The sequence below is a fragment of the Ilyonectria robusta genome (genome assembly GCF_021365365.1).
Source record: "Ilyonectria robusta strain PMI_751 chromosome Unknown BGZ61scaffold_18, whole genome shotgun sequence".
In the NCBI taxonomy this organism is placed as follows: Eukaryota; Fungi; Ascomycota; class Sordariomycetes; order Hypocreales; family Nectriaceae; genus Ilyonectria; species Ilyonectria robusta.
Genome location: NW_025764452.1, coordinates 459057 through 471775, shown reverse-complemented (window position 1 = coordinate 471775; position 12719 = coordinate 459057). Strand labels below are relative to the sequence as shown.

Here is a 12719-nt window from a genome sequence, read left to right as displayed (position 1 = left end):
CTACAGTTTCATTCACACAGTCAAGCAACAAATCACCATGGCAGCCATCTCTAACACTACGACGTTCACTCTGAACAATGGCGTCAAAATCCCCGGCCTGGGCTTCGGAACCTTTGCCAACGAGGGAGCCAAGGGGGAGACGTACAAGGCCGTAACGTGCGCCCTTAAAGTAGGCTACCGACATCTTGACTGCGCCTGGTTCTACCTCAACGAGTCCGAGGTTGGCGACGCCGTCCGCGACTTCCTCAAGGAGAACCCCTCGGTCAAGCGAGAGGACATCTTCATCACCACCAAGGTCTGGAACCACCTCCACGAACCCGAGGAGGTCAAGTGGTCGATGGAAAACTCACTCAAGAACTTCGGCCTGGACTACTTTGATCTGTTCCTGGTGCACTGGCCCATTGCGGTCGAGAAGGACGGCAACGAAAAGCCCAAGATCGGAGCGGATGGCAAGTACATCGTCAAGAGGGATCTTACCGAGAACCCGGAGCCCACGTGGCGCGCCATGGAAGATCTCCTGGCGGCGGGCAAGACGCGCGCGATCGGCGTGTCCAACTGGACGATTGCCGGCCTAGAAAAGATGCTGGCATTCGCCAAGGTCAAGCCGGCCGTCAACCAGATCGAGGTCCACCCCTTCCTGCCCAACGTCGAGCTGGTCAAGTACTGCCAGGAGAAGGGTATTCTGCCCCAGGCGTACTCGCCCCTGGGATCCCAGGACCAAGTCCCCAACACCGGCGAGAAGGTGAGGACAAACAAGACGCTCAACGAGGTTGCCGACCGCAGCGGCCACAGCCTCGCGCAGGTCCTTCTCAGCTGGGGATTGCGACGTGGGTACGTGGTGCTGCCCAAGAGCTCCACGCCCTCACGCATCGAGAGCAACTTCCAGGTGCCGCATATATCGGATGCCGACTTTGCGGATGTTGAGAAGGTTGCCGAGGGTCGACACACGCGCTTCGTCAACATGAAGGACACGTTCGGCTACGACGTTTGGCCTGAAGAGTCCAACTAGGAAGTTCGCGTCCAATTGAACGGCGTGGGTCATTGGACGAGCAGGTTGTAACAAAAACAAAAAATCGTCGCTTGGAAGAGCTTCATCGGAGGCTTCGAATGTAGGGTATACTGGGCAGCCCGGTCGCGTCCATGGTAGTCGCCCCGCATGTGAGCTCAAGCAGACATAGTTGAGGAGGATGCGACGGAGGGAAAAAAGAGAGAATCCGAGGTGCGATCTGTCGAAGTCGAGTGTCATCGATGAGCATGGTCGAAAATGTAGTAGGATCGGAGCTCGAGATGGATAGGAAGGTGATTGATGGATGATACCAAAGCGGTGATGTGAGGACTCAAAAAGTCTACGAGGCGTTCAAAATGGGACAAACAGGGCAGCAAAGCATTGAGACTTGTCCCTACAGGGTAGCTCGAGCCAATTCCGGCAGGTCGGCCTGGTATCGACGGAGTTATCTGTGCATAGATAGGAGCAATTGAAGCGGAAATGAACTACTCCCGACAGCGCTCGTAAAAAGTCCTTTCCCGCCGATAAGTCTATTAAATTAAAAAACATCTTTATTTAGTGGCGGTAATCTACTGGAAGCGCACCAGCGAGGATCGTGCAGATGCCAACGACGCTGGCACAGATCCCGATTTGGTAGGTGTGGAATTGGTTCGAGGCGGACAAGCGCCGGGCGTTCAGGATTAGTCACAGAGGCTGCTCCGGTCGTACAATTACAATGGGACGAAAGCCACCAAATGAGCTTGGGGGGAGGGCCCCTTGCACCTGCAGCAGGTCCGGGTCTCACCAGTTCGCATCTGGGCGGGTGTTGGCTGTTTTGGGGCGAAGGATGCTGGCGGTGGAGCGAAAAAGGATGCGGTGGCGAGGAGGGCATGGTTCGTGGCAAATTTGGCACGGAGGAGGCGAAACGAGGCGAGGCGAGGCGAGTCAGAGGAAAAAATAGAAGCCACAAGGAAGGCAACGGAGAAGGCGAGGTGGTAATGGCCGATTCATGGTACGGAGGTACAGTGCTGCATAGTAAATTAAAAGCCGAAGCCAGACACGAGGTAACAGGGGGAGAGGGCCTTCTGTTCGTCCAACCGAAGGACGGCCATGCGCAGGAGAGGCAAAGGAGAGATTCGGGGACGAACGTCCGGGAGCAAATCTCGCAGAAGCAACAGTGCAGCGAGCGAGGCATGAGTCCGAGAGCATCGGGACCACTAACCGTAGCCATTACCCGCGTCCCAATCTCGCAGAACAAGGCCGGCAAAAAGGACTCTTTGCGGAAGCTGCATGGTCTGGGGAGCGGGAGGTCTGTGAGCCAGCGAGTGTGAGAGCAATGGCATAATGAGACCACTCGGCCGTTGACCCATGGCGGGCTGGCGGGCGAGCGAGGAGGCGGGCAAGGAACAAGCGGACGACGGGCTGGAGGATCAGCAGCAACCCAGTAACCCAGTAAACCGCCTCGTGTCCAGCGAGTTCTCGGACGGACACGACCTCTAGACGAGATCGATCCGGTGCTCGGCAGCTCGGCCAGCCTTCCGAGGGGGAAAAGGAGAGAGTCGTGAGGAAAACCACTCTCCACATCCCATCCACTGGAGCCTCCACAACCCATTCATAGCCCAATCCCAGTCCGCTAACGCATGGCATTGCGGAGCCCAATCTCCTACGCGAGCCCACTCGGGCAGCGCCGTTGGCCGCCGCCCCAGGCCTCAATCTCCAGACGCCGGCCGGACGCTGTGCTACAGCACGAGTAGCCGGATCTTGCGATGAGATGGAGAGGAATTATGCTGGCCTTGTGCCGGATTTATGCAACACGGCGGTGCAAGACGGAACCGAAGCAGCATAGCGCCGTCGACTGACTCCTCCATCTCCATCCCCCCCCGGTCCAAATCATCCCAACCCGTCCAACGACGGCGCTCGCCTTCACACCGTCACGCCCTTACCCCTGGCACTAAACCGCGGCCGGCCGTATAGGGCCAACGCGACAGGGGCCTCCAGGGGGCGCCAATAGCCCGTGGGCGATTTAGGTTGACAGGGATGGCAGCTGAAAAAAAATGCCCCAGACGAGGGTGACCAGACCGACTGAGGTGCAGTAAGCAGTTATTATTGGAGTTTGCATTAGCGGTTGGAATACGAAGAGCAATTACAGAGTACGGAGTACGGGGTTACCGCCCGTCGAGAGCGAGTATAAGGACGCTCTCTTCCTCGTCTGCTTTCGGGTTTTGTTCTTACCTCTTCACCCACAGTCACTCGCTCACTTGGTTCAACATTCAACCTCAGTCACTCACTTAGTTCTCAGCTTGCCTTCGCTCGTTTCAGCAAACCCGAACAACCAACCCAATCAATCAACATGCGTTCTTCCACCTCCATCGCTGCCGGCGTCCTCGCCATGGCCTCCGTTGCTGTTGCCGTCCCCGCCTACCAGATTGACTACCCTGCTGGTCCCCTCACCACCCCCGGCCCTGCCACCGTAAGTTTATCCTCATCTCACGATCATGATAATGGAGTTCTCATAACTAACCTTGTCTAGACCTCTGCTCCCGTTTACGGCACCCCCACTGATGAGCTCACCACCTCCACTGTCTACGACACCAAGGTCTACACCGTCACCTCGTGCGCTCCCACCGTCACCAACTGCCCCGTTGGCCACGTTACCACTGAGACCGTCGGTGTTTACACCACCGTCTGCCCCGTCTCCGAGGAGCTGACCGTGTCCACCGTCTACACCACTGACGTGCACACCATCACCTCTTGCGCTCCCACCGTCACCAACTGCCCCGTTGGCCACGTCACCACCGAGACTGTTGTTGTTGGCACCACCGTCTGCCCCGTCAGCGAGGTCTCCAAGGTCCCTCCCCCCGTCTACACCAAGCCTGCTGCTTCCACCTGGTACCCCGTTGGCAACTCCACCAAGACCACCGTCCCCGTTGGTGTTGCCACCACCCCCAGTGGCTCCAAGCCCACCGGCTCTACTCCTTCTGAGGTCCCTGCCTCCATGGGCGCTGCTGTCTCCGTCTCCGGCTTCCTCGCCGCTGCCGGTGCTGCCGTTGCCTTCTTCGGCCTCCTCTAAGCGTCTTCTGACGGTATGGAGTAGGTCCAAGGACTTAGGAAAGGCGGATGGCTCCGGGATTCAGTTCTGCTGATGACTATATGGTTTCTACCTCTCCACTTGTGTACCTAGACTTCAAGGAGTAAAAGCTATTATAGTCGATAATTTTTAATATGAGCAAGATGCAAGCTTCTTTCCGAATTCTCTTTTTTCTTGCCCCAAACCGTGAATGTCCAGTGATGGGGAATTCATCGCCTTGGCATCTGCGTGGAATCCCCCCAGTATCCGTTTCCCCAGAAAATCACTCACATACTGGCGTCCTTCCCACCGCTAAAACAAAAACAACAGCTCGGCAAAATCGGCTATTCATGCTGACAACAATGGTAAGCTGCGCTGATGTGGATGCTGGGGTATCCGTGCTCGTAATTAAACTACCCTGCTCGTCCGGACTAGTGGCTAAGCTTCTCCTGCAAAAGCCTGACTTAATCAGCGCTATGGTCAGCGCCTGAGCATGATGGCTAATTATCCTTGCAATAGCCTATGACATACAGGTGGAGAGAAAACATTACCAACACGGCTAGAACAGTCTCGACCAGGTAGCGTGTTTGATCCCTGTTGGTTGTAGCTTTCATTTCACAGTCCGAGAAGGATTTCCATGTCTTTTAGGCTCGCATTGTAGTTTCGGCCTTACCTTTCATCTCGGCATTATCTTGACGCCGATCCCATGAAGCAGGTAGGCTGGATGTAACTTCTCGGCCTGGGTGGTTCAATGTGACCTGGTGGCTGATATTATTCATTTTGGAGGCGCTCTATTTTATGGAATAATTTTACTTGGGACAATAGCGAGGTAAGTATCTTCAATAATTTATTTAGGTCAAGACAGCATGCCAGTCTTCACACATCATCCTTGCCAGGAAGGTGGTGGGGGCTTGCTCATCTTGTATCTTCCAGACATCCATTTATACTACATGTCGACGATGCATACTTGGTTATGTCCACAGCTTGAGAAATACCTCATGGTGAAAGGTGCTCGTGATGGATGATATGAATAACTTACGCGTTAACGTCGAAGGCGGTTATTGTGATGATCGGATTGGCTCTTGTTTGTGGATTGAGGTAGTTCGAGACTCGTTTTCATGAGCTGCGTGATTTTGCATTTGGCTTAGCATTCTTCTCTGAGTATCAACATTTGGACACCAGAAGCCTATTGTCAATTTCGTCAGTCTCTCCTCACACCGGATGAAGTTGGCCCGACTTCCTGAAGCTTACGTAGGAGAGTTTGTCCAGGTACGTACTTCATTATATGTTTGATAACGCGGTAGGTGCATAATATTGGAATTTGTTTGTTTAAATCCACAGTGATCAGGTTATTGACACACAAGCCAAGCCAGCTGGTTCCGGTTGGTGGTGTGTTGGATTCAGCCACCGGAACCTCAACGCCACTAATATCAGACCACGGTCATAGACTGACTATTGAAGTGGAGCCACTCTTTCCTCATTCATCTACTCGGGTGTCCATGATCTGACAGCAACCGGAAATGGTCTGGTGACCGTATTTATGCATCTTCATATGAATGGCACTCCGAGGGTACATTTTTATGAGATTTCACGGATTCACGTTTGTTGAACCGTTTGGAACCAATAACCTTTCCCGACCATGAGCTCTACATCACAATCTCCTTCACTTCGAGAGGTCCTTCCATTCGTTGCTCTTCCGTTTCTTGTTATTCTTGCCTTTGCCTGCCCGCCATTCCGTGGTCGTGGTCCATTATTCGCAGGCCTCATTGCATTCACAGATTACGCCACCGTTGTCTCCCCTTGGCCGTCAAATGTCGGCTCCACACGTCCCATGCGGTATGGCATGGCGGGGTCGTGGATCTTCGTCCTCCCCGCAATAGAAAGACTGCTTTTACATGAGCCCGAGCGCGACTTCTGGCGTCTTGACGAGGAGAAAGGGGCGGGGAAAGGACGCCCTCGCGAGTGGAGCTGGCATAAAGTTGCCTGGGCCTTGGCTTTAGTGACCACACCACGGGCCGTGGGTTGGAACTTCGGAAGCCGCAAGTTGAACGCGACGCGCCAGACGATAAGACTGAAGAGAGTCAGGAGGACCCCGTTCGTGGCAACTAAGTTGGTACGGGCAGCATTAGCCTATCTCGCGTTGGATGCTGTCATTATAATGGGGAGAAACACCGATATCGCTCGAGATTGGGCTTGGGATTGGACCACGCCCGTGAAGCCGTCGTTTCACGTGCTGTTAATGGGTATGTCTGTGTACACAAGCATGACACTGCAGTTCGAAATTGCGGCGGGTATTAGCGTCGGATTGGGTATTAACCAGCCAGAGGTAGGCTTTGACTCTCGGGATGGGGTTGAACTACGCACTAAGCTCAAGTCAAGGACTGGCCTCCATTATTCGGAAGCATTGTGGATGGATTCGCTATTGCGAATGTCTGGGGAAAGGTATGGCATTGCTATATTCGTCAAGTAAGTTCATTCCATTTTTTTCGTTGCAGTGACACTGAGTTAAAAATGAATGATTGCAGCCAGCTCTAGGCTTCAGCCATGCCATCACTGATCTTTTCGGGATCCGTCAAGGATCTACTGTGGTATATTTCCTCCACCTCTCTACTGCGTTTCTCATTAGCTCCTTTTTTCACATCTTGGGTCTCTTCGTTGTTTCTCATGGATACGTGTCCACACGAAGTCTCATCTTGGACATGGGTTTGTTCTTCATGGCCCAGCCGCCTGCTACTCTGGTGGAGGCGCTCATTATCCGTCGCTGTCAAGCATATGCTTCAAACATGGCCCCTTCGAATAGAGTACGAGAATCGCTTGGATTTGCATCTGTCCGACCTAGTCAGCCAGTATTGCAAGTTCTCGGTTATACCTTGGGGTACGTTTGGGTCATTTCCTGGTTTACTATTACTGGGTGGTGGTTCGTCAAGGACTACATTGCGATCGGGGTATTGGAGTGGTCAGTGCCATTTTCATTCTGCGAACTCTTTGGGCTTGATGTTCTCATACAAAGCAAATTTTCATAGCCAAAAACCACACCCATGTAACGTTGTTGAAATACTCGAGGTCGTCTCAAGAGGAGAAAAAAGTGGTGACCCTACCCTAGACAAGTCGACAATTGGCAAAGAGTTTAGCTACCAGTCTATTCGATGGATTGTGTTAAATCTTGTTCCATTTTCGTACAGACTGTTCCTTATCCACGATTATGATAGTCCCTCTTGTTCATCTCTAATTGTCACCGTATCATTTACACTGATAAAAAATACTCAGCCGCCTGCGGATATTATATAAGCTCTGGGCCACACGTGACCTAGTTGGCGTGCTGATCTCGCTCCCCTGCGGATTTTCAAGCCTGGCGCAATGATTCCTCCCCACTGAACTACGACTTGCTAGCAAGACAGCAAAGGATCAAGGAAGAGAAATTATTATGGAACCGGAACAGACTCAATCTAATTCTGTCGGCACTGCTACACGTCGCCTAGCTCTCAATGTATGCTTTCCGTCCTTCCCCAAGCAGAAATGCCTTGCAATTAAACTCGCTTTAGGCTTGTGATGCCTGTCGACAACGCAAAACAAAATGTGACGAGACAAAGCCGTCATGTGGCCGTTGCTCTCGCCTTCAATTAAACTGCTCATACGTGGAGACTGTCACATCAAAGTAAGAATACCCTTTACCCTTGGTCTCAGGCCGTGTCATGTTATGCTAACCAGGAAAACAGGAAGAATCTTTCTCTCGTGGAACTGACAACAGCCCTAAGCCGAATGGAACGCAAAATCGATACCCTCACTGAACGGCTGCCCCAAATTCAAGACTCCGCTGGAACCGTGGAGGTGACCAACCAGCACATTCACAATGTGCAGCCTCTCCGCGACAACACGGACTATTTCCCGCTCAGCATGAGAAGTCCAAGCATTTCGATGCAGAACTACTTTGTCCCATCAAGTTCCGACTTCCCACAACATCCAGGAGAATTAAGCCTTTCCGAGAGACACTCTACCGCACCACAGCATCTCCTACTCTGGCCCTGCTCACTGGTGAAACTGAGTGAATGTGAGCTAAATTATCCCATGCAATTGGAGATCAAACAACCGAGGTTACCAAAAACTACGAATCCACCAGTGTTCCTGAGCTCTCAAGTCGACGAGGATTGGGTTTCTCATCTCTCTCTGTATGAGCTACGGCAACTGACACAACTCTATTTCTCGCACTTTCACGCTCCCTATTTAATAGTGGATGAGGCCACTTTCCACGGCCATCACTTAGCTGCAGCCATGAGGGACGAATTCAAACATGGAATCGACAGCGCCCTTTCCCTTCTTGTACTTTGCCTAGGCGCCATTGCTGCATATCACACCGGGAGCAAACAATGGGCCCGGTCTGGGAGCGAAGACGACCAAAGTATCGTCGGCTTGAGTCTTTTCAACCTCGCCTGTGGGATATTTGAGACGGCAGAGGCGACTGATTGGACGAGTGTTCAATGTTTACTCCTAATGGGGTGAGGCTTGTCTTGCTACATGACGGTACAATGTTAATGGTGCCACTTTAGTGTTTTCTACGCCTCCAAGCTTAGGATATATGACTCTTGGAAGGTCATTCATCGTGCTTGCTGCACGATTTTGATCTTACTACCTCTGTGAGTTCAATATCTCCACTGTACGAGCTTTCAGCTAACCACCCCTAGCCAAACTGCCCTAGAGGCCAATCAATGTCAACTCTATTGGGTTGCTTATCTCCACGAAAGGTAACACTCAGAAATTCTCAATATGATCATATACTAACAAGCAAGGTAGCCAGCTTCTGGCTGAATTCGACTTCCCACCTAGCGGGTTGGGTGTGTATGCGAGTTCCGTTCCACTACCCCTTGTGCGGGATTCGAGCCAAGATATCCACCAAGAATACCAATTTTTCTTCCTGGCGCATATTGCCATGAGGAGACTTCTCAATAGGATACATTTCCATCTTTTCAACAGAAGTAGGTTTAAACTGAGATAATACTCATATGATCTTTGCTGACTCAAGTAGAGCAAGAGGATGACCATACAAACCACGTGGACTCACCATCGGTCTTTGAGTCTGACAAGCTTCTACACACGTCTCATTCAGTCATCTCAGAGTTGGATCGCCAGCTGGAAGAATGGAGAGCATGTTTACCTGCCACATTCCAGTTTCCATCCTATTCTGCGTCCCAGGAAAATTATAACCCTGAGCCCTACCAACCAAGAGACACGCATGAGAGGTTAAAGGGCCATCTCAGGGCTCGGTACTTTGCGGCTAAATCCATCATTCATAGACCGTTTGTCTACCGGGCCCTTCACCAGGTGCCTGCTTCTTCGCTGACCGAAGGAGATAAACTTGGCGCGCGCGTTGCAGTGGACTCGGCTGTTCTCTCAGTTCACCATAGTGGCGTGCTCCATGAGCCGATGGCGTTACTCTTACATCCCATCAATTCCTGTCGAAGGTACGCATTTCATCTAATACCCAAGATAATTATTAATGCATCTACCTAGTTTCTACGCTCTTGCGCTACAAATCGCCTTTATTTCGAGGGCAAGAGAGACCTGCAGTTTTGCATTGCCAAACAATTGGGAAGTTATCCGACTGGCACAAGATCGAATTGCAACAGATGCAGCGTCTTTGTCGCCCACTGTTACTAGAGACCTTGAGATTTTGCAGAGATTAACATAATACAAATGGTAGACAATTTAATAAAAATGTGTGAGTGTCTATATTCTAGTAGCTTCGATCGTCACACTCCCTACACTAAATGAATTCTAAGAATAATACTAATGAACCCATTCTACTGAGTTTCCAGAATAGAACTGGATCGCCAGGCTTTCATCTCTGGAATGCTTGGCTGCAGAAACCTTGAATTCCGCACCTCCATCAATGACCCATTTATTGATGCTGTCATCCCAATATGAGACGCTCACTCGGTCGAGTGTCGCGCGAGCTGTCACTGTCTCTCCAGGTGCCACTGAAACCTTGTCCCAGCCCTTCAATTCCTTCACCGGGCGGCTTAGCTTAGGCGTGCTCACTTGAGACACGTAGAACTGGACTACTTCTTTGCCTTCGCGGTCTCCATTGTTTGTAACGTCAACCTGAACCTCAATCTGGTCAGGACCTTTGCCGTCACAAGCCAAGATATTAGAGCTCAGGCGAATGTTGGAGTACTTGAATGTCGTGTAAGACAGACCATGCCCGAAAGGGAACAAGGGTTCGATCTTGCGATGGTCGTAGAAACGGTAGCCAGCGTAGATACCTTCCCCATAGTGGACGACATCATTATCCCCAGGATAGTTATCAAATGGTGGCGAATCCTCGATCCGGCGCGGAAATGTAATTGGCAATTTTCCAGAAGGATTGACAGCCCCCAAAATAACGTCCGACAAGCAGTTTCCTTGCTCTTGGCCCTGGTACCAGGCCTGGACGATTGTGTGGATCTGGGACTCCCAAGGCATTGTGATGGGACTGCCCGTCTGGTTCACTACAATAACCTTGTCGTTGACCTTGGAGACAGCCGCAATAAGCTCATCGGATCGCCCAGGGAGAGACATGGAGGGCATGTCGCTTGTTTCCGTCTCCCACTCATGGTCCTTTCCGACTACCACGATGGCAATGTCGCTTGATTTGGCGAGGTCGACGGCGTCTTGGAAGTGTTGATCGAGGTTTCCCGGGTTCTCCAGGAATCCGATTCTGCCGCCATCCTGAATCTCCTCTCTTTCCAACATTCCCATATATGTGAGATCATACGGCTTGGGCTCCCGGCTGATCGATTCCAGGAGAAGCTCGTAGGACTTTCCAGCTTCCATGTGGACGTCAACTCGTTCTTCAGGAGAGCCATAGCTCATAAACAAGGCTGACTTCGGCGACCACCATCGTCGCTCGATGTCAATAAGGAGCTTTCCGTCAAGGAAGAGCTTTCCAGATCCACAGGAAGAAAGTGAAAATTGGTGCACTCCAGAGGTCTTTGGCGTGATGGTGGTTCTTCCTCGGTACGAATATCTCTCGCCGGTCGTCAGCTCTGGCGGCAATCCGTCGTAACAGACGAGGTTGGAGCTGGGTCGATGCTCGACCATGAAGGGTTCTCCAGAGTGTGCCATGTTTCTCCAGAGGGACAGAACAAAGCCATTATCTCCTGTCACTGGGTTCTTCATCACACTAGAGTCCACCAGAGGGAGGTATCGATGAGTCAGGATGCCCTGGCGAGTTTCCACTGAGGCATTTGGATAGCGCTTGAGGATCGCCGTCTTCAGAGACTGGTAAGGCGTCGTCCTGTAGTGCGGCTCGAGGTTTGAGCTGCCTCCTCCGCTGGCGACAGAACGGGCGGCATTAGGACCAATTACTGCGATTCGTTTTGCGTCCAGATCCTGCAGTGGGAGGAGCGATTCTGAGTTCTTAAGGAGAACGATTCCTATTGTGAGTTAGAAGCTGATCATTTTCACATCGGAAGCACACGTACCATCCGCACCCGCATTTCGAAGAATACTTCGGTGCTCCGGCAGGTCGGAGGCTTTTTCTTGTCCTTCTTGCCAATCAGGGATCTGGCTCTTGCCGGTTTTGTAGAGCAATTCCAGAAGCCGGATGACAGAGGCATCAATTACGGACGTCTCCACAAGGCCTTTGCTATGTGCCTCTAGGAGATGCTTTCCTCGACGTCTGACGGGTCCAGGCATCTCAAGATCTAATCTTCAGATAGTTAGCTTTTGCTGGCAATTTAATGGAGGTATTTGCCGCTTACCCAGCCTTCAATGATGGGACAATACTGTTGGTGCCGAACCAGTCACTCATTGCAAGACCATCCCAGCCCCACTCCTCACGCAGCACCTCTCGAAGGAGGAAGTCGTGGGCAGAGCAAAAGACTCCATTGACCTTGTTGTACGCTGTCATGAGAGTCCACGGGTTGCTGTCGCGAATGGCGATTTGGAAAGGCTGAAGGTGAATCTCCCGGAGGGCGCGGTCGGGAATCTTTTCATCGATGAAAAAACGACGAGTCTCCTGATCGTTGGCTGCGAAATGCTTGATGCAAGCCCCAATTCCCTCGCTCTGGATGGAATTGATAAAGGTGCCAGCAAGTTTTCCAGTAAGGAACGGGTCTTCGCTGTACGCTTCAAAGTTGCGACCGCCCAGCGGCGTCCTGGGAATGCAGACTAAACAGGTCAGTATGAGTATCCTCCAACAACAGCGTGCAGGGGACAATCATACCAGTGGGCCCGAGCAAAACATCAACCTCTTTGCTCTTAGCCTCTGCAACGAGCACCTCGCAGACTCGTTGGACGATTTTGTGGTCCCAGGTCGCAGCCAAAGAGACACTACGACGGTCAGCAATCTCAATCGAGAGCCATGTAATTAGGCACGAAGCTTACCCCGTTGGCAATGAAGCCGTCTTGACGCCGTCTGTGAAGATGCCGCCACGAACACCGACAGGCCCATCAGATGTCTTGATTCTGGAAACACCCAGCCGCTGGATCGGGTTTGTGCGCCAAAGGTCTTGCCCCGTCAAGAGAAGGACCTTTTCCTCCAGTGTCATCTGGGCTAGCTTCTGCTGGGCGTAGGCTCTGGCCTCAGAGGGCACAGCCTGTTGCGGCAAGGCCAATACTTTTTTGGTCATGATGAAAATTGATCGGAAGTAGCCCGGAATACAGGGGGCTGGTACTCGGATTCTGCCCGAC

At 51.9% G+C, this 12719-nt stretch overlaps 6 protein-coding genes across 6 annotated transcripts; 4 read left to right on the top strand and 2 right to left on the bottom strand.

The window, feature by feature from the left end:
• Positions 1 to 37: 37 nt before the first annotated feature.
• On the top strand, positions 38 to 1009 carry BGZ61DRAFT_359969 (NADP-dependent oxidoreductase domain-containing protein; the record flags this gene model as incomplete). Its single annotated transcript, XM_046241126.1, has 1 exon — positions 38 to 1009. The coding sequence occupies one exon, from the start codon at positions 38 to 40 to the stop codon at positions 1007 to 1009; it is 972 nt and encodes a 323-aa protein (XP_046100742.1).
• A 391-nt stretch (positions 1010 to 1400) lies between these two features.
• On the bottom strand, positions 1401 to 2694 carry BGZ61DRAFT_69787 (uncharacterized protein). The gene has a single exon (XM_046257000.1). The coding sequence runs from the start codon at positions 2595 to 2597 to the stop codon at positions 1545 to 1547; it is 1053 nt and encodes a 350-aa protein (XP_046100741.1). The 5' UTR covers positions 2598 to 2694; the 3' UTR covers positions 1401 to 1544.
• Positions 2695 to 3335: 641 nt separating this feature from the next.
• Positions 3336 to 4055, top strand: BGZ61DRAFT_535700 (uncharacterized protein; the record flags this gene model as incomplete). The annotated part of the gene is made up of 2 exons (XM_046254298.1): positions 3336 to 3455; positions 3516 to 4055. The coding sequence occupies 2 exons, from the start codon at positions 3336 to 3338 to the stop codon at positions 4053 to 4055; spliced, it is 660 nt and encodes a 219-aa protein (XP_046100740.1).
• A 1540-nt stretch (positions 4056 to 5595) lies between these two features.
• On the top strand, positions 5596 to 7284 carry BGZ61DRAFT_457013 (uncharacterized protein). Its single transcript, XM_046246594.1, has 3 exons — positions 5596 to 6378; positions 6432 to 6518; positions 6578 to 7284. Exons 1-3 carry the CDS (start codon positions 5692 to 5694, stop codon positions 7073 to 7075), a joined length of 1272 nt encoding a protein of 423 aa, XP_046100739.1. The 5' UTR covers positions 5596 to 5691; the 3' UTR covers positions 7076 to 7284.
• Positions 7285 to 7313: 29 nt separating this feature from the next.
• Positions 7314 to 9578, top strand: BGZ61DRAFT_457010 (uncharacterized protein). Its single transcript, XM_046246593.1, has 7 exons — positions 7314 to 7539; positions 7595 to 7707; positions 7769 to 8545; positions 8597 to 8683; positions 8732 to 8791; positions 8841 to 9022; positions 9073 to 9578. The coding sequence occupies exons 1-7, from the start codon at positions 7477 to 7479 to the stop codon at positions 9555 to 9557; spliced, it is 1767 nt and encodes a 588-aa protein (XP_046100738.1). The 5' UTR covers positions 7314 to 7476; the 3' UTR covers positions 9558 to 9578.
• A 255-nt stretch (positions 9579 to 9833) lies between these two features.
• On the bottom strand, positions 9834 to 12577 carry BGZ61DRAFT_496522 (glycoside hydrolase superfamily; the record flags this gene model as incomplete). Its single annotated transcript, XM_046251028.1, has 5 exons — positions 9834 to 11461; positions 11510 to 11736; positions 11789 to 12197; positions 12253 to 12359; positions 12414 to 12577. The coding sequence occupies 5 exons, from the start codon at positions 12575 to 12577 to the stop codon at positions 9834 to 9836; spliced, it is 2535 nt and encodes an 844-aa protein (XP_046100737.1).
• Between the last annotated feature and the right edge of the window lie 142 nt (positions 12578 to 12719).